This window comes from Suricata suricatta, chromosome 3 (assembly GCF_006229205.1).
Source record: "Suricata suricatta isolate VVHF042 chromosome 3, meerkat_22Aug2017_6uvM2_HiC, whole genome shotgun sequence".
Taxonomy (NCBI): domain Eukaryota; kingdom Metazoa; phylum Chordata; class Mammalia; order Carnivora; family Herpestidae; genus Suricata; species Suricata suricatta.
In genome coordinates, this window is record NC_043702.1 from 172,101,891 (window position 1) to 172,126,053 (window position 24,163).

General features: G+C 42.7%; 1 protein-coding gene across 4 annotated transcripts in view; it reads left to right on the plus strand.

Annotated features, from left to right (window-relative positions):
- Positions 1-226: 226 nt before the first annotated feature.
- The window catches only part of SPTA1 (spectrin alpha, erythrocytic 1), an 85,175-nt gene continuing 61,238 nt past the window's right edge, over positions 227-24,163 (plus strand). For 2 of the 4 annotated variants that reach the window (XM_029935855.1, XM_029935856.1), the window contains exons 1-17: positions 1,496-1,732; positions 2,979-3,104; positions 5,017-5,157; positions 5,862-6,008; positions 8,047-8,180; positions 8,732-8,876; positions 11,463-11,617; positions 12,573-12,708; positions 12,816-12,917; positions 14,316-14,453; positions 15,037-15,147; positions 16,658-16,735; positions 16,882-17,037; positions 18,362-18,566; positions 19,954-20,135; positions 21,727-21,970; positions 23,475-23,597. In XM_029935855.1, coding sequence (XP_029791715.1) covers positions 1,496-1,732; positions 2,979-3,104; positions 5,017-5,157; positions 5,862-6,008; positions 8,047-8,180; positions 8,732-8,876; positions 11,463-11,617; positions 12,573-12,708; positions 12,816-12,917; positions 14,316-14,453; positions 15,037-15,147; positions 16,658-16,735; positions 16,882-17,037; positions 18,362-18,566; positions 19,954-20,135; positions 21,727-21,970; positions 23,475-23,597 — 2,560 coding nt within the window. Of the gene's footprint in view, positions 368-1,492; positions 1,733-2,978; positions 3,105-5,016; positions 5,158-5,861; positions 6,009-8,046; positions 8,181-8,731; positions 8,877-11,462; positions 11,618-12,572; positions 12,709-12,815; positions 12,918-14,315; positions 14,454-15,036; positions 15,148-16,657; positions 16,736-16,881; positions 17,038-18,361; positions 18,567-19,953; positions 20,136-21,726; positions 21,971-23,474; positions 23,598-24,163 lie in introns of those variants that run through there. The other 2 variants (XM_029935854.1, XM_029935857.1) reach the window with 2 other exon arrangements.

Sequence of the window (24,163 nt, forward strand, 5' to 3'; positions counted from 1 at the left end):
AAAAAACTTTGCTTTTATTTCCTATGAAGTCCTACTGAGAAACTTACAGAGCTACAGTGTCTCTGAACCGCTGAGTCATCCAGCATCTGCAGAAGTTAACAGCTGCCTCTGTGGAGCGTGTCTTCTGTCTTCTAAAGATAACATAGACTCTAGCTGGCGAGAGTCTGGCCCAAGGCTTCTCTTTTTTTCTTTTTTTTTTCTTTTTGACTCTTTCACATATGTAACATTTCTTTCTTCTTTATCTGAAGAAGACTAAACAGTTCCATGTGAATTCTCTCTCTCTTTCTCTATTCCACTCTCTGGGACACATTTTATCTTGCCAGGTTCTTGACTTTTACAAAAAGTGAAACGCTTTCCAAAGGAAACTGTGAGTATAGAATTCTTTATAGTACAGTTTGTCATTGATATACTTGAGAAAGCTGTCTCTTTTGACCTTTCTGTACTATCTTTGACAGAATCTGTAAGAATTGTCTCGGCCTTTAAGAAGTAGAGAAGTTTAATTTTGAGTCTCTTCTTGGGAGCATCCCGCTTTAAACCATGACCTTTATCTTATGGCTTTATAGCATGAAAATCTACCAAAGACCTGTTTAAATGGGTCCATGTAGCAAACAAGTAGGTAACTTGGAGCAAAATACTACACAAGAAAGATTTGGGTCTGCATAGGTTGACTTGATTCTGTAGCATAACTAGCAAAGGCCATATACAGAGTAGCAATTATATTTCAGAGGGAGAGTAAGATTTAAACTTGATAGTCAGTGTCCTGACTGAGACAAGCTAGGGGAAACTGGCCTAATCCAGATGAAGGAAGGTAGCCCCTATAGAGAGTTTGCAAGTTGTTGCCCCCAATAGTTTGGTCCCACTTATGTTGTTTAAAAAGTTTTATGTTGCAAAAGCCAATTACTGAGACACTAATAATTTGAAATGTGTGATAATTGGATAAAACATATACTGATCTTTTTATCTGTAGCATTTGTAAATAAAGCAGATAAAAAAGGTAAATATATATGAGCAGTATCTTATGTAAAAAGATTTTCCAAATGTTTGTGTATGTCATTCATGACGTTTATTACAAGCCATGTTTGCTCATTAGATTAAATTCAGAATGATCAGTCAATGTCAACAATTTTTTAGCCTTCAAAAAGAAAATAAAATTACATTTCTTTTTTTATCTATCTGAAATATATGATTTTAGCTAACTTAAACTTGTCTTCCATCATTAACCCAGATAAATTCTATTTATTGAATGTAATAAATGTTAGCACACATTTACATGAAAAGTTGGAAGAATGTTCTGAATGATAAAGAATTATTAGCTGAAAGGGTAGCTAGATAAGATTGAGGTTATGTAAATACACTAGGCCTCTAATAACAATAGCTTTTCCAGGCTTCAAGAATTCGGAATAGAAGTCCAACATGGATAAAGGTCTTGGGACATGTAACAGGGACATCATAGAGACTTAAGGGCCAGTGAAAGAAGACTTTTAACTTTCAGGCTATGGAGAGCAGTGGCCCGAAGGTGCTGGAAACTGCAGAGGAAATCCAGGAGAGGCGTCAGGAGGTGCTGACCCGGTACCAGAGGTTCAAGGAGCTGGTTGCAGAAAGGGGTCAGAAGCTCGAAGACTCCTATCACTACCAGGTTTTCAGACGGGATGCAGATGACCTGGAGAAGTGGATTATGGAGAAACTCAAGATTGCGGATGATAAGAGCTATGAAGACCCAACTAACATTCAGGTACTCAGTTCGTCTGACTTCTCCAGAGCAGACTGAGATGTCCAGGGAGGGTAACATTCTTGTAATGTAAGAGCATAGTTAGTTAACTGTAAGGAGATAATGTCACAGAAAGATCAGACTGCCTGCTAGGGACCATAATTCTGTTTCTAAATGGCCTGTGTCTTTAACTACTTAAGCCTCAGTGTCTTATTTACAAAGGAAACTCACTCTATGAATGGAGTCTTTATTTTTAAGTTTATTTATTTTTGAGATAGAAAGGGGGAGGGAGAGAAAGTCAGGGAGAGAGGGAGAGAGAGGGAATCCCAAGCAGGCTCTGCACTGTCAGCGCAGAGCCCAATGTAAGGCTCAAACTCACAACTCATGAGATCATGCCCTGAGCTGAAACCAAGAGTCAGACACCTAACTGATGAGCCACCCAGGCACCCCTCTAAAAATGTATTCTTAATCTGAAATTAAACCACTAGCAAAACATTGAGAGTTCAAAGAATTTATGATGCACTATGTGATTTTAATATTTTGAGGTGAAGAAACATCAGTGCTTCTGGGTCAGTTGCCCTTCACTCTGCCCAGGATGATAGGAGTTAAGTGAAATTTTTCCTGGGTTTCTCCCAAGGGACTCTTCATGCCCGTGATAAGTTCACAGGACAGGTATCAGGAGGAGAGCTTTGGTGGAAGCTCCTCTCCCCCTTGTATTATAGCATGTGACAGTCACGACCACGGGAAAGGGCAACCCACCTCAGAGGGGTACTTGATGTTGGAGAGCAAGCCCTGGATCACGAACAAAGTGATATCTATTTATATATGGAAATAAGAGCAAAATATAAAAAGCAAAATCTCTCAAGTAAAGAAAAGCCATTACTGTAATAATTATCTTCCTCATTGCATTCAACTTTCCATAGCACTTAACTTCCTCCTTTCTGAAGAGGAACAAAGGTGGGGCATCTTTTCATTTCCATCAATGGCAATGGAGACTTAAAAATAACAGGGTATTTACTGGAAACTCCCCAAAGGTGAAGGGAACAGGATCAAAAACTTCTCTATGGCCCTTGACTTTGAGCCTGGGTAGGCCTGGAGTGACCATTTCTTGTAGGATGTGACTCTTCCAGCCTTGGTCATGGGTTACCACTTAATCTAGGTTGTGAAGCAGGGAGTTCTGCCTGAAAGTAAGAAAAGGAACATAAGAACATCTTTATGGCCCAAGGATGCTATGATTCATTAGCCATGTCCTGTGATTTCTAAACTTCAGAGCAAATATCGGAAGCATGAATCCTTGGAGGCAGAAGTGCAAGCAAAATCCAGGGTCATTCCTGAACTGGAAGAAATCAGGGAAACCCGGTTTGCTGAGGGGCATTTTGCCCATGAGGACACCAAGGTAACTACACTATATGGCTCCAGAAGAGATGAGTCCAACTGTTGATTATGTTGTCAGTTTTCATTGGATATACCAGGTATAAAGCTTGATGTAATTGGGTTGGAACTGGGGTTCCTGTCTCTGATCTTCTAGGCAGGAAGTGATGGGACATCCTGGGGTGGGGCAAGAAAAATGATGGGCCATCCTCCTGTTCCTTGGGGACAAAGCTATGATACAAAAGCTATCCTGAGATAGCATCACATTTCTCCTCAGCTACCACAGGATAACTTTGCTGAAGATCAAGTCTTCTTCAACCCAGTTCCACATGTCCCAAATGAATTGGCTCTCCAAAATGTCATTTCTGGTTTTTTTAAATTTTATCCCCTACCCCCTTTTTAAACATTTTACAGATAGAGGGTGTGAGTGGGGGAGGATCAAAGGAAGAGAGAGAATCCCAAGCAAGTTCCATGCTAAGCTTAGAGCCCAATGCGAGGCTCGATCCCATGATCCTGGGATCATGACCTGAGCTGAAATCAGAGTCAGACATTCAACCAACTGAGCTACTGAGTAGCCCCTCCCAAAAGCCATTTCTAATGATTTTTAATGACCTCATGGTCCTTTTTCCTTAGACTCTTCAAACAAGTGTTGCTCTTTCATTTGAATCTCCTCTAAAATATCCCTCTGTCTGTGATGCCTCCTTCTCTTCACAGCCCACATGCTGTGAGTACTGTTGTAGTTCTCTACACCTGCTCCTCAAATCCCATGTCTTTGGAAAATCCTCCCTGAACACTGAGGACAGAAGACCACCACCACTTTGGAATCCATTATTAATAGATCAACTCTTTTCTGACTTCATTCACACTCTCTTCCAACATGTTTGGTTGATGGTCAATTCAGGATCTCTTCTGCATGAGTGGATTTTTTCTTTCTTCTTTTTAACTTATTGAATTATTTTGGAATTGTCAAACTATATTTACATTCCATACTTAAAAATTGGATCTAGTCTTTCCACATTTAGCATATGAGTTCTAGTCCATTTTACTGTCAACAAAATATGGTCATATTTTAACCAGACTATAACTAGAAGAGAACCTTATAGAAAAGAAGAGTCTATAACAAGAAAAAAGAAATCTAAAAACGTACATATTGGTATAAAATTGACATCATTTTTGTATTATTCACAGCTCTGTGTGCCCCAGATCCCCTATGTTAATTACAATACATGAGAAATGTTTGAAACATTTTCACAACTATCAGACTCACCACTCTATGAGACTGCATTGCTATAGGACATGAAGAGAAGTGTGGTCTGTGTGCTACTTTAAGCAATGGACTAGTTGAAAAATATAAAATTCTTGAGGATATCACATGGACAATACCTTGTTTTATGAGTTATGTAATACATGATCTTCTAAGTTATCCTGGTATCAAAGCCTTCAACTACAGAGTCCAAAAACTCTCTTATTGCTTTGGTACCACTAGTTTCCATTACAAGTTAAGAAACCTATAGCCCTTACTCCCCTGGCAAACAGGTCATTCTATGTTTCTTGTATAACCTTGCTGGCACTTAGAATGCCCTCTTCCTATCATGTACCTTTTGAAATCCTATCTGTTCCTCAGGGTTCAATTCAATGAGCACTCTTGCATGAATCTTTATTCCATCCTGTCTTGTTGTTGGTAATCATTTCATCCTGTAAAACCTCAAAGCATGTTTACATTTTCTTTCTCTTACGGTAGATCATATTCGGCTTGGTTGAGCAGCTACTCCCATGCATTTCGATTTCTTCCTTTAAATGTTTATTGAGCAGGTAATGCATGAACGAATGGCATTTTTATACAGGCCGCCCTGGTGTGGGAGTCTCTGAGTCTGCACTTGCCCTTGCTGCCCCATGGCAGGTGCGCCGCCTGAGTGGTTTTGTGTCTGCTCCCAAAGGTGCATCTAGAACAACTGTGCAAACTGTGGAACCTGCTTCTGGAAGTGACCCAGGAGAAAGGGGCCCTGCTGCTGCGGGCCCTGCGGCAACAACAGTACCTGCAGGAGTGTGCTGACATCTTGGAGTGGATTGGAGACAAGGTAGGGCCCACGCAGGACACGGAGGACTTCCTATCTGCCTCCCAGGTGGCCTAGAGCAATTGAACACAGGCTATTCATAAAGCAGTCTGGGTGCCTTTCCTGGACTTTGTTCCTGGAGAGAAGGAATTCTGGCAAAAATTTAGGGGTATCCTGAAGACCACTGACATTGTGGTGTGAGGAAAGTGCTCTAGGCCTGTCACCGTCTACTTTCCGTGACCCTTAGCTCCTTCTTCTAAATCTTTGCTCTTACTCTGGATCCAAGCTGACTGTATTGCAACTCCTTCCCTAAGTGCTGCCTCTCAGAACCTGTAACTATTTTTCTAGACACTGAAAGAATAATCCTGTAGTTAGGACTGAAGATACACCCAAGTAAGTGCTTAGTGCAGCCTTTTCATGAATACTCAGTGTATTGAATTGAGTAGATCCAGGACAAATTTATTTCTCAAGGTCCAAAGTACAAAGGAGCCTTGGCTGACAACATCCTTGGTCTTTCTGAAGGATTACCCCAAAGAGTGCCATCCCCTGGGCCAGAGCGCCCCCTCTGGACATATAATCCTGCTTCTGGCTCTTTCCTCAAGGCCTCTCACAGGTTCTACCAACGTTTCTTGAGATTTCCTGGGAGTGCAGGTAATGGCTTTGGGCAATTGAACTGCAGGACTTCCAAAATGTTTGCTGATGACTCGACCGACTTTCCTGGTCCACAGGAGGCTATCGTGACCTCAGTGGAGCTGGGTGAAGACTGGGAGCGCACAGAGGTTCTGCATAAGAAGTTTGAGGAGTTCTGGGCGGACCTGGCAACACAGCAAAGAAAAGTGGATGGAATAAACCAGTATGCCAACAAGAGTGCTGAGGTGAGGTGGGGAGCAAAGGGTCCATGCAGGGAAGGGCTTCTGATAGCCAAAGCCTTTCGGCCGTCAGTGGGTGGGATGTGAAGGACATGGGACACTGGGAGAGAGCAACGCTGCTTGACCTTGTAGTAACAGTCCCAGGACAGCCTCCTCTCCCATCTGGGTCCGTCCCTTGCCAGTCTGTGCAAATAGAGGTGTGAGTGGAAGGTAGAGTGTATGTGTTCACACCTGTTGGTGTGCCTGTGTGTGTGTGCAGAGGAATTAGACCCACGGCCTGGTATATCATGTGCAGAACACCAATCAGTCAACCACTCGCTTTTATGCGGCACCCTTTCCTCATGAAGAAGAATCTGAATAAAGTAGCAAAGAGTGTAAAATAATGGTGGGCTATTGTAATATAGATGATGTCATTATACATGATTCTTATGAGTGGGAGAAGGAAAAGGGAGGCAGATTTACCTTCATTTACATAAGAAAATGTTTAAATAAGTTTTCGATATCTGAGCAAACAATTTAGTGCGGGGCTAAATAACCATAGGATGTGTAAAAAAAAAAACTGGAAGGCAGTCTGATTTTATTTGTATATAAAGGAAATTTTATGTGGATATAAAGAAATTAGAAATTCCAAGTGTTGGCTGCTGTACTTTCCCATATGGTCTCATCCTCACTGTATCTCCGGAATGGGAACGATCCTTCTATACTAACGGAACTGAGATTTTAGGATGAATGGGCACCAGAGTGGGGAAAGAACCCGCCTCTCAATTTTCCTCCAGGCCACGTTTCCAACAATCTCTAAATTTTCTCTCTCCGCCACCTTTGTCTTGTTGTGGAAGGTTTTCAGCTATTTGCTGCTATCTCACAAACCATCACAAAACTTAAAACGACAGCCATTTTATTTCTTCCAGATTCAGTGGATCAGCTGCTCAGCAAGGCAATGTTCCTGATCCCACCTGGGTTTCTTACGTGACTGCTGTTATTTGGTGGCCAGTTGGGGTGGAGGGGCTAAAATGGCCTTGCCCCCACATCTGGGGCCTTGGCGAGGATAATGAGGCCTTTCTCCATATGGTTTTTCATTGTCCAGTAGAGCATACTTTTTTATGTGTCAGTGTTCCAAACAGTAAGAACAGCAGCTGAAAGTGCAAGAGCTCATATCATTTCTGCCACATTCTATTGTCAGCGAGTCAGAGGCCAACCAGATCCAAAGCATGAGGAAATGGACTTCATGTCTTGAAAGGAGGGCTTCATGGCAAAATAGCCTGGCCATTTATCTAATCTACCATGGGAAGGGTCTACCCAGTGGAGAGTGTGTCCTTTGCTCTTTTGGACCGAGACCCATGCAGCTGCAAACAGAAAAGGCCATAGCTCCAGGAAGGAGAATGTAAAAAATCCTGTCTGGAGAAGCTTCAGAATTGGCAATGGAGCTGTGAAGAGACAGGGACAGGAGGAGCAGAAAGACAGGCACATGAGAGCTACTCGAAATTGCCAAGGGTCAAAATAGGCTGATGCTGTTAATGTCATCTAGTATTCATAAATCTCAATGCTTCAGATGGTTTGCAACAGTCTGTGAAGTTTTTCTGGAAAATTAAATGTGTACACATGTGTGTATAATTCTGTGTAATCTCTCAGATTCTCAAAGGCATCAGGACCCCAGAGGAGTTAAGAACCACAGTAATAGTTTGGGAAAATAAAGTCATATTTCAAAGAGAGGACTTTTTCTTCCTTGCTTCTCAGGATTTTGGGGGACTCAGCAGGCACCAACAAGGTGGAATTCTGAAAATAACACCATGGCTGGGCAATCTATATTAATAGGGTGCCCCAGTGTGATGAGTGAAAGAGACAGTATCTGGCGGGTTGGCTTCTAGACTTGGTAACATGGGTTGGGTTAAGGCAAGGGCACAGGGCTAAGGTGAAGATTGGTATCTGGCTAAATGGTCATTCTCCATGGCTGGCAAAGCACGAACTAGTGTGAAGTGAGAAATATCAAATGATTTTTGGAATAATCTCACCTTTGCCTAACGCCGGCCCTGGTCTCCTCCCACAGGAGAGCCATCCTGAGCTGCCTTTGATTAAGCAAAAGCAGGATGAGGTGAATACCGCCTGGGAACGTCTCCTCAGCCTGGCTGGGCAGCGACAGGAAACACTGGCCAGTGCTGCAGACCTCCAGAGATTCATAAGGTATGAATTTGGCCCACATGCTATGGGAAAGTCTGCGACAGCGCCACATCTGTAATTGTTCTGGCTTCGGTCTACCATCAGCAATAGACTGGCCAATACCTCACACCAAAGGAAATCATGTGCTTGCTTTTAAGGCAGCAAGAGAGAGTGTAGTTAAGACAATTGCGACCCACCCCATAGCCAAGTGACAACCCAAAGCAATAGAACTAGCCCACAGGGGAGTTAGCGATGGGAAGGCTGCAGAACCAAGGAAAGCATATTAGGAACTGGCTGGGAGTGGAGGGGTTGAGTTGGGAAGAAGAAAGACTCATTAAGAGCTGACCCAGATATGGAAAGTGTATCCAGAGGCCCAATGATCAGGTAGATGCCCAGGCCTGTACATGTCAATGGAAACCATTAAAAGTAAGAATTCTCTGCATTACTACTTGATAGTGAGTAGGAATTCAAGGTAATTGCTAGCCCAGTGAACCAGCGTGGTCTTGGCTGTGTGTGTTGTTTGCCCTGGAATTCCTGCCATTTTTTTTGTTGGCGCTCATATGGCTGTCTGGCAGGGATGTGACAGAAGCCATCCAGTGGATCAAGGAGAAGAAGCCTCAACTCACCTCTGAGGACTATGGCAAAGACCTCATTAGCTCTGAGGCGCTGTTCCACAGTCACAAGGGCCTTCAGAGGAACATTGCGGTCATGCATGACAAGGTAAGTCACTGCTGGAAGAACGGCTGACCTCCTGCGCTAGAAGAGGCATTTGGTGGCCGTCTTGCCTCCAGAGGGCACAGTAAATTCACGATTTCAACGAAGGAGAAATTCCTTGGTCCTGAATATTCTTCTCATTCTAGTTCATAACCTATACATGGATATTAGATGTCCTTTATTTTTCTTTAAAGATACATAGATGTTTTATATACTGTTGTGTGTTTTTTGGCAAGGAATTTCATGATTTAAAAACAAACAAACAGAAAAAAAAAAAAACCTATGTCCAAGAATGAGGTAATGTCACTCTGTACCTGCAGCCAGAGAATCTTTCCTTTTTTTGTCAAAACCCACTTGTCAGTTGCAGCTGAATCTTATTTCTTTTTCTCCTGGACTCAGTAGATAAGGGAAAATGTTTCTTCTTGCTCTTCTATAATAAACTCAGAGACACCTGGGGCATGTTACTAGGCCCACCTTTTGGGTTCTCTTCTTCTTTTTTTTTTTTTTAATATTTTTTTAATTCAAGTTAACTAACATACAGTGTAGTATTGGTTTCAGTAGAACCCACTGACTCATCACTTATGTGTAACACCCAGTGCTCACCCAACAAGTGCCCTCCTCAATGCCCATCACCCCTTGAGCCCATCCTCCCACCCACCTCCCCTCCAGCAACCCTTAGTTTGTTCTCTGTATTTAATAGTCTCTTATGGTTTGCCTTCCTGTCTGTTCTTATTTTTCCTTCCTTTTTCCGATGTTCATCTCTTTTGTTTTTTAAATTCCACATATGAGTGAAATCATAAGATATTTGTCTTTCTCTGACTGACTTCTTTTGCTTAGTATAATACTCTCTAGTTCCACCCATGTTGCAAATGACAAGATTTCCTTGTTTTTGATTGCTGAGTAATATTTCATTGTATACACTTATCACATCTTCTTTATCCATTCATCCATCGATAGACACTTGGGGTCTTTCCATAATTTGGCTGTTGTTGATAGTGCTGCTATAAACATTATAAATAGGGTGCACATGCCCCTTCAAATCAGCATTCCTGTATCCTTTGAATAAATACCTGGTAGTGCTATTTCTGGGCTGTAGGGTATTTTTTTCTTAATTTTTTGAGGAACCTCCATACTGTTTTCCAGCATGGCTCCACCAGCTTGCATTCTCACTAACATCACAAAAGTGTTCCTCTTTCTTCACATCCTCTTCAGCGTCTATTGTTTCCTGAGTTGTTGATTTTAGCCACGCTGACAGGTGTGAGGTGGTATCTCATTGTGGTTTTGATTCATATTTCCCTGATGAGTGATGTTAAGCATCTTTTCATGTGTCTATTGGCCATCTGGATGTCTTCTTTAGAAAAGTGTCTACTCACATCTTCATCCCATTTCTTCACTGGATTATTTGTTTCTTGGGTGTTCAGTTTGATAAGTTCTTTATAGATTTTGGATACTAACCCTTTACCTGAATGTTGGAAGACACTGGTCCCTATTCCTTGAGGAGCAGACATGGGCATGCCAGAACTTAGTGCAAGCCCCTACTCCTGACTGCCTTCCATCCTTGCTTCTCCCCCCCTCACAGCATCACCCATAAGTTCAACCAACTCTATGGAGTATACACAGTGGAGTCAGCTCGCTAACGGGCCCCACGTGCTGTGCCCTGACTGTAGCTCTGCCCCTGGAGCCACTTTTCCAAAAACTGTCCCACTATCTGATTTTTATTCTTGCTGCAGTTTTGTATTTCCTTTTTTCCCCCTGATAAGAAATCTCAAATCCTAGAGAGCACCTGATTATAGTTGAATATAATGAAAACACTAATGGTAACAGATAGTCACTCATATCCACATATTTGCCCCAGTGGCTCTGCATCTTAGGAATTGTGCTCAGAATGGCCCGGCATTGCTGGAACCCATGGCAGAAATTCTCCTGGGCAAATATGTCTGATTTCTACAATGGTATTTATGGAAACAGTATAGAAAGTGGTGAAGGACAGCCTGAGGTCTAAACCTTGTTCCTGGTACTTAGTCATGAAATGACCTTGCACTAATAAATACTCTGTCGTTTTCATATAAAAGAGGAATAAGAATAGTTTCTACCTCTGGATATTAGTTTTATTTTTTATCTAAAAATTTTTTTAAAGTTTTTATTTATTTTTGAGAGACAGAGAGAGACAGTGTGAGCAGGAGAGGGTCCGAGAGAGAGGGCGATACAGAATCTGAAGCAGGCTCCAGGCTCTGAGCTAGCTGTCAGCACAGAGCCTGATGTGGGGCTCGAGCCCACCAACCGTGAGATATGACCTGAGCTGAAGCCGGATGCTCAACCGACTGAGCCACCCAGGTGCCCCTGGATATTAGTTTTAAAAGACTATAAAACAAGCAAAAGCATGTGAAGTGCCAAGCACAATAAGAAACAAACGTGGTCAGTAAATTATTAATGCTGCTATAGTACGTTCGCATAGTAACATAAAAGAATCAACGTAAGTGTATGAAGTTATTGGTGTTCATGTGGCTGTTTTGTCAGCTCTCTCCCATAAAACTTTGCCAGAATGAATCAGAGTGCTTGGATTTCCCACCGGGTTTCTTTTTTATCCCAAAGGTAAAGGAGTTGTGCGCCAAAGCAGACAAGCTGATGCTTTCCCACCCTTCAGATGCATCTCAGATCCAACAGATGAAAGAGGATCTGCTCTCCAACTGGCAGCACATTAGCACCTTGGCTACCAGCAGATATGAGAAGCTGCAAGCTTCGTATTGGTGGGAAATCCCTTATCTCTCTTATTCTTTCTCTATAGGGTTTGGGCATAACATCAAAAGCAGAAATTAAGAGTGAATGAGATGACGTAATGAAGGGCCCAACCCTCCTACCTCCTCAATGGTTGAGGCAAAAAGAAGCTTCATTTGTTCAGAGTCCTCTTCAGGCTGATGTAACAGTCAGAACTGCACCTCCCCTCACAACACCCCATGTGTCTTTCTTCACTTACACACCTGTAGGATGCTAGGAAGTTGTCCAAGGACCTGGAAAAGTATCTGAAGAAACACCAAAATCCTAGCCCCAGCTGAGGCACTGAAATAAACTCCCAGGCTGAAGGGTGTAAAGATAAATCTAAAATTATTTCCTGAATGCAGTGTGGATTAGCTTGCCAAAAACTGGGTATCATGTCGGTAGTTAATTTTTATAGTGTGTCATTAAAACCCAGAGGACAGTGTTTATCTTACTTTTATGAGTCCAAATTAATTGGTGAGCATTTAACTGTTTGACTAAGTAACCGTTTTAGTGGTTTTATGTTTATTAATAGGGTCAAGACTGAGCTAAGGCACCCGAGGGCTCCTTACCCCAGCTCTGCCCCTTTCCTACCAGGTGTTTCCTGTTTTTGATATGTCATGGCTGACACAGTGGCCTCACTGGCAGTACTTTAGTTCAAGTGCTTCTGGGGTAGGTGTGACGCTGGGATGTTGCTTCTAGCAATGCCCCCGCGCCTCGTCACACAATGACACATCCATCCCTGGGCATCTGCAGCCTGGAGTGAAGGACAGCCTGCACCACTAAGGAAACAGGAAGCACATCAGGGGAGTTGGGGAGATGGGGGCAGGGATCAGAGTGAGGAGCACATTGCACATCTCAGCTCAATCCAACCCTAACTCTAGGCTCCAAGTCCACTTATACTGGCCTGGTTTCTCCTTCCCACCTTTTACCTTACCTTTCCCGCAGGTATCAACGCTTCTTATCTGACTATGAGGAGCTCTCAGGCTGGATGAAGGAGAAGACAGCGCTCATCAATGCTGATGAGCTGCCCACAGACGTGGCTGGCGGGGAGGCCCTACTGGACAGGCATGAGCAGCACAAGGTAGACAAGAAGAGTTTCCCTGGGTGGAGGAAGAAGCGGGAGGCGCCAACTTCCCCCAGAAGGTTTCTTCTTGATGCATTTTAAGACATTTCATCTTGTGGCCCTAGCATGAGATTGACTCTTATGATGACCGATTCCAATCTGCCAAAGAGACTGGTCAGGATCTGTTGGACCGTGGTCATGAAGCTTCTGATGAAGTTCAGGAAAAGGTAATCCAGTTTAACAGTGTGTGAAATTATGATACATATTTAGCCCTGCTTAATCTCATAATAATATGGTAATCTCTGAATGGGAAGAGGGTAGAAGTCATATTGACATCTCAGTATTGACCCAAGTTTCACACTGCTTCCTTCACATTATGCTGTAGCTAAAGTGAGTTATTTGAAATTCTCAAGATGCTATGGATGGGTGCTTTATCACCTCTGAGCCTTTATTTCCTGAACCTATTTAATTTCATCAACCTACCTTCTAGCTAATTCAAAACCTCTGTACCATCTTGCCTTGTCAGACATGCTCTGTTTTATTGTTTTTCCACACTCACCTCTAGATTATAAATTCTCTGAGGACTATACCTACGCATCTTTGGATTCCCTAAGGTGCCTGGCACGTGGTTGGCTTTCTCCTCTCCTCTCTACAGCCTCAAATTGCACTGATTTTCCTATACCTGTGTTTCTCATTAAATAACAGGAAAGCTTTAAACAGTCAGAATCCCACCCATTGAATAATCAGGTTTGCCATGATCCTCATCTCCTGAATCACAAGGACTCACCTCAACCCCTTGAGCCTGAGAGATTTTGCTCCAGACACAGAGTCACAGGAACTCCTTGGGATGATAATTAAAACAAGATTCACGGGCTCTTTGCATTTCATTAGATTCCAGCCCCAGCCTCCAGTGCTGGCAGATCGGTGGGGTTGAGACAGACATATTTTGAATTCATCCAGGACTCTATGGGAAAAATTAAAAAGATGAACTTTCATCTTTTAAACATTTTTTTTTTGCCAAAGAAAACCTGGATCCTTGCAAACATACCTATTATCCTGGGATTCTGAGAAATCTGGGCTGCCTTTTTGCTGAAGTTAACACAGCAGCATTGCCAATAAACTGGAATTCCTCGGGCAGACATGTGAGCAGGAAGAAAGGTTCTTATGGGTTTGAGAATGTCACCTTTCTCTCTCCTTGGGAGGTTCTTATTTGCTTTCAGAAGAGACTGCATACTTCTAGGAATGATCATTTGAGTGCTGTATAAACTTCACCTTCATCAGGTGTCCACACTTTTTAGACACTGCACTTGGCTCTGGAGCACTTGTACTATCTAACAATTACTTGGAGTCATGATACTCTCGTGGTAGCCTTCTCTGATCCTGATCCCCATCCCCACCTTTTAAATCCCCTACCTGCCACACTTCCAACCAGAAGTCATCTCTTCTCCTTCATTGCTACCTATGAAGTGTATCGTTGTGCCTCTGTTAAGGCATTTACCCTATTTTCCTTGTTGTTCACTTAGACAGTGAAGTCTTCAGAGAAAAACCCACTTCTTGTTCAGTTGTGTGTCCTTCCAAAGGCCTTGCATTGATTGGATGCTCACATTGTCTCCCCCTTTCCAAAGATGACAATACTCGCTGAGGACTGGGCCGCTCTGCGGGGGCTGTGGGACCAGCGGAAGCATCAGTATGAGCAGTGCTTATACTTGCACCTCTTCTATCGTGACAGTGAGCAGGTGGACAGCTGGATGAGCAGACAAGAGGTAACAGGCGGGGCCCCTCAACCACGGGACCACCATCAGCACCCTCACAACTGCTACTGAGGGCTGGGGGTTGTCCTAGGACCTGGAGAGTTAATCCATGAGCGGAAGAAGAGAGTGGCCCTTTCCATGAGGCTCTTAAAATTCCTTATGAACAGAAGCCTAGAAAAATACCTGAATACCCAGCAGAGAGGCATTAACCACAACTCAACCTAAGGCCAAATGCATAAGGGGTCAGGAATAGAAAGTTGTGATGAGTCAGGGTTAACCAGAGATTTCCTGAAGGAGGTGAGTGGTCCTCCTGAGGCAGTGTTGGGGGCTCAGAATGGTGCCTCGATTGGCTGTGAGGATTCTATGCGGACAGACCCAGAGACAGCGGTGATAAAGTTGTGTGGGAGGACTGGGAAGGGATCTGAAGCTTCTGCTGGTCGAGGCTGGTCCCTGTGCACCACCCCGCCACATGCTAATCCCACCTTGCTCTCCCACTGCCTCCCCTCCATCTTCAGTTCCTGTGCCAGAGATGTTCCAAAGGCAATGGTTGTCAGCAATGAGGAAGAAGTGAGATGTGTCTCTCTGTCCCCTACAGGCCTTCCTGGAAAACGAGGACCTGGGGAACTCCCTGGGCAGTGTGGAAGTCCTTCTGCAGAAGCATGATGACTTTGAAGAGGCCTTTAACGCCCAGGAGGAGAAGATCACAGTAAGAAGTGGGCCCTTGGGGTGGGCACAGCCTCCATGTTTGTTTGGGTCATCAGACAACACCCATCCTCAGAGAGGACCACTGACCACTGCGAGACATAACAGAGGGTTATTCTTAGAAGAGAAAGCATCCAGAAAACTAATCATACCTATTTTTTGTCATCATCTTTCTTAGTCCACAAAACATATTTAGAAAGTTTTTAAAGACTTTTAGCCGTTTGCATTTTCCGATGAATTGCATGACTGTCTTATTTTTTTCTGCAGTGTAAATGATTATTATTAGATCCATATCTGATAGAGAATCATTACTTAGAAGTTTGAAAGGTAATTTGCTTATAATGTATTATTTCTTTAGCTTTATCTTCTTCAGGAATGTCTCCATTTAGTTTTCTCTAGAAAAATCTAGATATTTAAGTAACATCTATTCTTTTCCTGTATATTCTCAGCTTTGTGTTTCTCACCTAATGTGACCACAGTTTTCCTGTGAACCCTGCATTACAATGTCCCAGAAACTGGTCAACATATAAATGGGGCTCAGACAAGTGCAGGGAGATTTTATTGGTCCAGCGTACTGTATGTCTTTGGCTGTCTCCTAGGCTGGTGCTGGCTTTTAACTCACACACACATAGAACCACCACCAGCAGCAACAACCTTAACAATAAAATTCCAAGCCCTATCCATCTATCTTCAGTCAATACAGAGATCACGATGGTCCCTTATCAATCCATGTGATTACTGTTGATTGTCTTTGGCAAAAGCTAAAATAATTTATTCTTTTAAAAATGCCATCATTTAAAATGTCTGTTTACTTTTGAGAGAGAGAGACACAGAGAGAGAGAGAGAGGGAGAGAAAGAGAATCCTAAGCAGGCTCTGAGCTGTCAGTGCAAAGCCCAACTCAGGGCTGTACCCACAAGCCATGAAATCATGACCTGAGCTGAAGTTGGATGCTTAACTGACTGAGTCACTCAGCTGCTCCAATGCTATAAATTATTTTAGATTATTTTCCTATTCCTGATCACTTAACCTATTCTGAGTTCTAAAAATCTGAGGCATTTATGATGAATATGAGTCAACATTTCAGATACTTGTTCCCATGCAGCTAGAGATACAGATGTAGATATAAATATATATAACAGATGGGGGACAGAGGAGAGAGAAAGGGAGCAAAAGAGAGCAAGCACTGGCTACTAGACATGACAATATCCACGGTGCTTCCTCCTGAAAATTTAAGAAGAGATCAACTATTCACCTTCAAGTGACATCAAAATTCATACACTATAACCTAGACTTTTAAAATACCTTGGAATAGAGAGAATAACTTGTCAGATATGCATTTTTTAATCATAATTTGTGACAGAAGTTAGAACTAGGACCCAGATCTCTGATGCTGAAACTTGTTCTCTTCCCACACTTCCAGGCTTCCTCTCCACACAGTTAGCCAAACGCTGGCCACTGACTCAGGGACCCCTGTAGGAAAACTACTCCAGTGTTTATTATTTTTGCTTTTCAGACCTTAGACAACAATGCCACCAAGCTGATCGACAATGACCATTATGACTCTGAGAATATTGCTGCTCTCCGAGATAGCGTATGTCCAAGGCAGCAGATGCACGTCTGCCCGCCTGTGCCGAGGGGCCAGGGGAGGCGCAGGGGCATGGGCGCTGAGTTGGGCAGTGAATCTCATGTGTCCATATTTGACTTTGATGACCATGAGTCTGGTCATGGCTTTTGCAGCTCTTGTCTCGGCGGGATGCCCTACGTGCCCGGGCTGCCATGAGGCGCAAACTCCTGGAGGATTCGTGGCTTCTGCAGAAACTGTATGAGGACTCAGATGACCTAAAGAACTGGATCAACAAGAAGAAAAAGTTGGCAGATGATGAAGACTACAAGGTAAGCAGGGTTTTCAGACCCTGAGCACACTCATCAGGACTGAGTTTTGGGGGATGGAAGTCTTAGTGCAGAAAAGACAGTAGTGTTCAGCGGTCAAGCCTCCTTTACAGAGAAGGATCTTGAGTCCCTTGAGACATGATATTCAGCCAAAAGCCGAGAGTCTGGCTTCTGGATCTCCCATGCCCTGCTGCCTCCCACTTCTTCTCTGGCACAACTTCTCAAGTTCCATAACGTAACGAGGAAAGGGAGGGACTGTTTTTTATTTGGCTGCTTCTTGTCCCTTCACCCCCTCTGCCACTCCCTTTGGCAACGTTAGAATAGGAACACTCTGTGTTCACCCCAAGTGGATGTTCACATTTACTGAAAGCTATTAGGAACCCAAACATAACCTCAAGATTTGGCATAATACAGAGATACAGTTTTGTGTCTAGAAGGGAATGGCCCCTTATTTTTATTGATGAGAAACCAAGCCTTTGAATTGGAAAGGAATTTCCCAAAATTATCCAGTTATTTAGAAGGCCATGTAACAGAAGTATTAGAAGCATGAATTCTGAAGAAGGTGAACCTGGGCTTGAATTCTCTTCCTGCTCTGTCTTAGTGTATGTGACTTAGGAAAATTCTTGAGTTACCTCTGAACCACAGATTTCTCTACCTTGAGGTTGTGTAAAATGCATAGTTTTCACTTCTAAGTGTTATGTAATATAAACTGTTATGTACATGTATATCTATTCATAAACTTTCATGTTTAAAGTCAAGGCTAGAATTAGTCTCTTAATTTCTAGTCCAATACCTTTATAATATTTACTTTTCTTGACTTCATTTGGTCTTCATTGTATACTTTGATCTTCTTGTTTCTGTATCTTTATATAACTACGAGCATCTTATCTGTACCTTTCATTTTGTGAGACTCAGGAATCTGTGTTTATCTTCTTTAGAGGAGCTGTGGCTCCAGGGAATGGAAGGTAAACAGATCTTGAATGGTTCAAGATCAGGATAGGAATGAGAAAAAATTGTCATCTTTCATGACAGCTCTCTGATTGTTTATACTTGCATAGTGTGTCTTATTCAAATGATCTTTAGAAACTATGTAGTCTTTGTAAAATACATGCAAGACTCGATTAACCACATGTACTGTGTGGATAGATGGAGGGAACGGCCACCTGAGTTTGCTAACATTCTCTGGTTCAGTGCTTGGACTACCACTGTTCCCTTGTGTTTTTTCCTTAATGCAGTTGTATTAATAGTGACAAGGATCCCCTATCTTCAAAATTCCTGCTCCCCATTCTTCAGATTAATAGGCTCCTGTTTTTTGGTCTTGTCCCAGGATACTCAGAACTTGAAGAGCCGGGTTAAAAAGCAGGAAGACTTTAAAAATGAATTGGAAGATAATCAACGCTTGCTCAATACGCTGGAAAAAACAGGCCAGGAAATGATTGAGGCTAATCACTACGCCTCTGACAAGGTGGATGCTCGCATGGCTGAGGTTATCGGCCTCTGGAAGGAGTTGCTGGAGGCTATAGAACAGAAAGGTTAGAAGCAGAGGTTTTGGTCAAAGGCTAATTCCTAAATTCTGAAACCCACCATTTTTATCTTCACCATTTCAATTGACCTGGTGACCACTATGAGAAGGAACGCCACTCATTTCTTCATGTATTGATCAAGGGGGGTTTATAATTCAACCTAAAGTTATCACAATGTTATATATGGACAATTTTATGTTTTCTTCATATATGTACGTTTAAGTACTTTTGTTTCTTTACTTTGCTCCCACTTTTTTTTTTCTTCTTTCTCCTGAATAAATATCCTGGAGCCATTAACCCATCATATTGCCTATGTACCTAAAACTAGAGTCCTTAAATTAGATTTCACATATTGGGGTTCTATAGATGAGACGCGATATGATGACCCAGGTTCTTAAATTAGACATTAAGATTGTCAGCACCACAGGTGATGTTCCTGCTAAGTTTATTTTTATAAACAGGGCTCAACAACTTGCTGTTTGTGCCTCTTTGGCAGTGTTCAGGCTTTGCTCTAAGCCCCTGAAACCAAATCCCCACATGTCTACTTAAACAGTCTCCACTTACCTTTAACTTCCTCTCTCTAGAAAATCAGTTAGGTGTAGTAATTAACACAAATAATGAGGTTTTCCTGTCCATATTCTCCTTGTTAGATGCAGACTCCGTCTACCAACTTGACTCTGCACTAGTTATAGAAGAGATATACGATGCTGATTCTGTTGCATGGCATCCTAATTTTGGGTTTAGAAAAAAATCCAACCTGACAGTAACAGTATGACATCACTGTTAGGAGACATCAAGAGATACATTAACTGTCTCACAGATATAATGCAAATAATTGTCATAAGGCCAAAGAATGAAGAGTCTAGCTGAGAACAGTGTGGATAATCAAGGCCATTTCTGGAAGAGAGAATTGTGAGGCATGGCTCATGATTGGGACTGAGAAGGCCTGGCAATATTCTGAGAAAGACATTTCTAAAAAAGGCACCTCAAAATTTCAAATGGAGCCAATCCCAATTTTACACTTCTCTCAGGAAATGCAGTATTTGGGTTTGAACCTCTTTGAAAAGGAGGTCTCGTTAGAGAGTAACAAATGTCATAGGAAAATACCCAGGATGGTTAAAATCTAATACAAAGGGACTGTAACTTACCAGGGAGTAAACCGATTGCTTATCTTTGTTTTGAGAATAAATGCTACTCTATTTAAAAACAAATCCAATCTGAATTCTACAAATTCAAAGCGATTTTTTTGTATAATCACATGTGATATGGGTACTATATATGTTTTTCTCATTAGAATATCAAAATGTAGTGTTTCTCCTTACATTAATGGAAGGTGTACACTTGTGGAACAAGAAAGAGCAATAGTGCTTGTCTCATTCCAAATGTCTTCTTCCAGGGACGCAGTTGCATGAAGCTAACCAGGAGCTACAATTCAAGAACAATGCGGAGGACCTGGAGCACTGGCTGGACAAAGTGGAGGAGCAGGCTGCATCCAAGGACTATGGGAAAGGCCTGGCAGATATCCAGAACCTGCTCCGGAAACACGCCCTCCTGGAGTCTGCTGCGGCCACTCGCCAGGTCAGTCGCTAGCTCTTTGGCCGAGGTAGGCCAGGGCACCCCTACATGCTCTCAGCATATTCATGATAAGAAACTCTCAAAAGAGAAAGAGAACAAGAAACCAAAGGTAAAAATTCCAAAGTTTTAGTTGGTCAGATGCCCCTTCCTAAGACCTTCTTTAATGTAGTCATTGTCCTGGATGCCGTGGCATCTGTCAGAATCCTGTTGCTGGTGGGGTTTTGTGGACTCTCCCACCTTTGGCATCAGACCCTCCCTTCCAAAAACTTGGGCTTCATATTCTGGCTCATCACTCACTCATTAGGTCACCTTTGGTGTGTCTTTTCACCTGAATCTCACCTGTACAAGAAGGTTTGGACAACATTGCCTCTTCCTGCTCCAGTACTCTGTGATTCAAAGCTTGAAAATATCTTGAATCCCAGTTCTTTATTTTTTTAGTTAAGAACACTGAAGCCTAGGGGCACCTAGGTGGCTCAGTCAGTTAAGCATCCGACTTCGGCTCAGGTCGTGATCTCACAGTCCGTGGGTTTGAGCCCTGCGTCAGGCTCTCTGCTGACAGCCCAGAGCCTGGAACCTGCTTCAGATTCTGTGTCTCCCTCTCTCTCTGACCCTCCCCCGCTCACTCTCTGTCTTTCTCTCTCTCTCCAAATAAAATAAAGACATAAAAAAAAGAACACTGAAGCCCATAGCAGTGACATGACTTCCATGAGGTCACAGAGAACATTGGCAGTGGGGTGAGGACTATGACACAGATATGTAGGCTTAGTTTCAGGGGCATCCCACCAGACTGGCACTTAAGCTTATCCACTAAGTTGTTAGAGTGTAGATACTGTGTGTGGATTTCCAGAGAACTTAGTGGAGAACCCACTTCTGGTTGACTCATGTTCTCATCCGAGGGTCCTAGTTTGTATTTAAAAATGACCCTGTTGTTCCCTAGAAAGTCCTACTGATCTGTCTTACTAAACTACACTTTGATGATGTCTGCTCACTGGGTTAAATGGGAAAGGCAGGGTAATCTACAGGAAAAGAAAACATGAAACAAACCCAGATTAGATTGCTCTGGGGGTTTGGGGGTGTCTTGATGGAGGTTGAAATAAGGTAACAAAAACAGTGACATTCCTTTAGGAGGCCTCACATTTCATCCCCTGAGCATTGTTCCTGCTACAAAACAGACTTGAGTGTGGGAAGCTCTGTGTTAGTTCCAGCTGCAGCTCAGGTTTGAGGGAGAGAAAGAGGGTGGAAGGGGAGCCAAGAAATAAACTCTCCCCCTGTTTTCTTTGGGGCCATAATTTATTAACATTACTAGACAGTTAAGGCTTTGATTATTGTGGTTGCCCTGATTTCCTCGGCACACTCTATACATATTCAGTCTTTCTGAAATGTGGTTTAAGAATTACTTTCCTATAAATAGTTCTTTGGTGATGAAATGGCCCTCAATCTAGCAAGCCCTACCACCCTGTCTCATGGATGTTATTAGAAGTCATCACGTGGTACCTATGGGAGTTGATTCACCCCACAACCTCCCCATGCCAACCCCCTACCCCTTTCTGTGGAACGATGGGGTTTCCTGACACCTATTTTATCTCTCCCTCAGGATCAGGTGGACACTCTCACAGACCTGGCAGCATATTTTGAGGGAGTAGGCCATCCCAATGCTGGCGACATACAAGCAAGGCAGGAGTCTCTGGTGTCCCGGTTTGAAGCCCTGAAGAAGCCATTGGCCACCCGGAAAAAGAAGCTCATTGACCTCCTGCACCTGCTGCAGCTCTGCAGGGACACAGAGGATGAGGAAGCTTGGATCCAAGAGACGGAGCCCTCAGTAGCTTCCACCTACGTTGGTGAGTCCTTGAACATAAGTGGACTGAGCTGTGACTGAAGACCAAGGCATGCAGACTGTTTGAGAGATCTGGGATCTCTGTGCAGTATTTGCTATCAGCTCACTCCCCTCACACTCAGGAAAACATTTTCCAGTCTTCCATAGGAGATTTTTAAAAAATTCATGCTGAAAAGTTTACCTCCTAGAATACGACACGAACAATGCCATGAACTGAAGACCCCTGGGAAGAGCTGGAGGGCTCAGATTCTTGCTACTTACTCTATCTTATTGCCAAGGTCATTGGCTGAGAAGCCACGGGTAGTGTTTGGGGTACCAGGTGATTTTGTATGTAGTGTCAGTACCTCCCTTTCCTAATGATCAGGGTTACTACAAGGACTACAAGGGATGGAAGAGCAGAGAACGTACAGACTTCCCTTTCCTTCAAGAGCTGTCTGCTCATCATGGCCAGTGCCAGCCACAGGTGAAAGGCAAACTCAGTCTCCATGTATGGGGGACACCTATGAGGAGCTGATGACGACAGCAGTCTGGGACAACTTCTAGAAGAGAAAAGGCCTCTTTGAAGGGTCTATGGGCACAGTTTCTGGAAAGTCATTTAGTAGGAAGCATAGGGAAGGAATGTTGAAGGAAGAGGGAGGACCCGTGAGTGGGAGACAGGGGAGAATATAGTCAGACCTGGAATTGGGGAGCTAAGAAGGTGGAGGAAAATGAACAATGCATGCCACTTAGTAGATGCTTGTGAATGTTAACAGCAAGGGGAGCATTTATATGTAATTTCTAATCTTTACAAAGAAAACTTCAAAACAGGTAATATGCCATTTTCTTGGTGAAAAAAACCTGTTAGAAGACTAAATAACTTCCTGACACCCATGCAAATTAGTAAGTACAAGATCCTGTAATATGAAGAATTTTTTAAAAAAGTAATATGATGAATGTGGATCTTGAGAAACTTAACAGAAGACCATGGGGAAAGGGAAGGAGAAAGAAAGTTATAGAGAAGGAGGGAGGTGAACCATAAGAGACTTTTAAATACAGAGAAGTAACTGAAGGTTGATGGAGGGTAGGAGAGAGGGGAAACTGGGTGATGGGCATTGATGAGGGCATTCATTGGGATGAGCACTGGATGTTGTATGGAAGCCAATTTGACAATAAATTATATTCAAAAAAAGAAGAAAGTAATATGATGAAAGACAGTTGGTTGCATGACTTTGGAAGTTTTAGCTGAAGAATCACTTGCCTTTCTACTTATCTTCCAAAGAGAATAGTGACTCATTTATTATCTTTTATAAAATACAGAATTGAATTTTCCTAGTACAAAGAGGCAAAGGAAAGAACAACAGCAAGGATAGTTAATTCAGGCAAATGGTATACATTTCAGGAAGCGCACTCAGTGATCACAACCTCAGAAAGAAGAACTTGTAGGTCCAAGAATTATGAAAAGCAGAGTAGCCTCTTCTTATTTTATATACTAGAACAATATCAGGTCTTGAAATTATTTTTCTTTGTAGGCAAGGACCTGATTGCCTCCAAGAAACTTCTGAACAGACACCAAGTCATCCAGGATGACATTGCCAGTCATGAGCCTCGCATCCGAATGGTAACGGACAGGGGAAACAAAATGGTAGAGGAAGGTATGTATGGTTCAGGCTGAATTGGCCAATCATCACTAAGCTAAACTTAAGGGAAGACATTTGTTCAACTTTAGGGGCTTCATTGGAACTTAATACGTAAGATCCACCTTCCCCCTCAGTGCAGAAATTCTCCTTGGGCATTTCTGACAGGTACATTGAGGATACAATGTTGCTTATATATTCCAATAACAAGAACCCTCCTACCTCACAAATCAGTCATTTCTGTTTTTCAGTTAAGCCAGAATTATTAAATAAAGTATTTTATGCCAATAACAAATATTCTTCTTTAGAAGTTACAGAATTTAATATTGAAGTTCTAAAGCCCATAAAACAAATCACACCCTTTTCTCACTTGGGAACTTCCAGGTCTGTGAAGACTTCCCTTAGGTTCCCAAAGTCTTATAGTCTTGATGGTAAACAGCACCATTTATTTAAATTCCTTACTTTGTATAGTCTCAGTATGTGCCTTCCTCCTGGTCTCCCATCTCCAGAAACCCCTTCTGCCTAAATATGAAGTTTGAAACCAAGCATCTAATTCCAAGCAACAGTAGATTACACTGGAATTG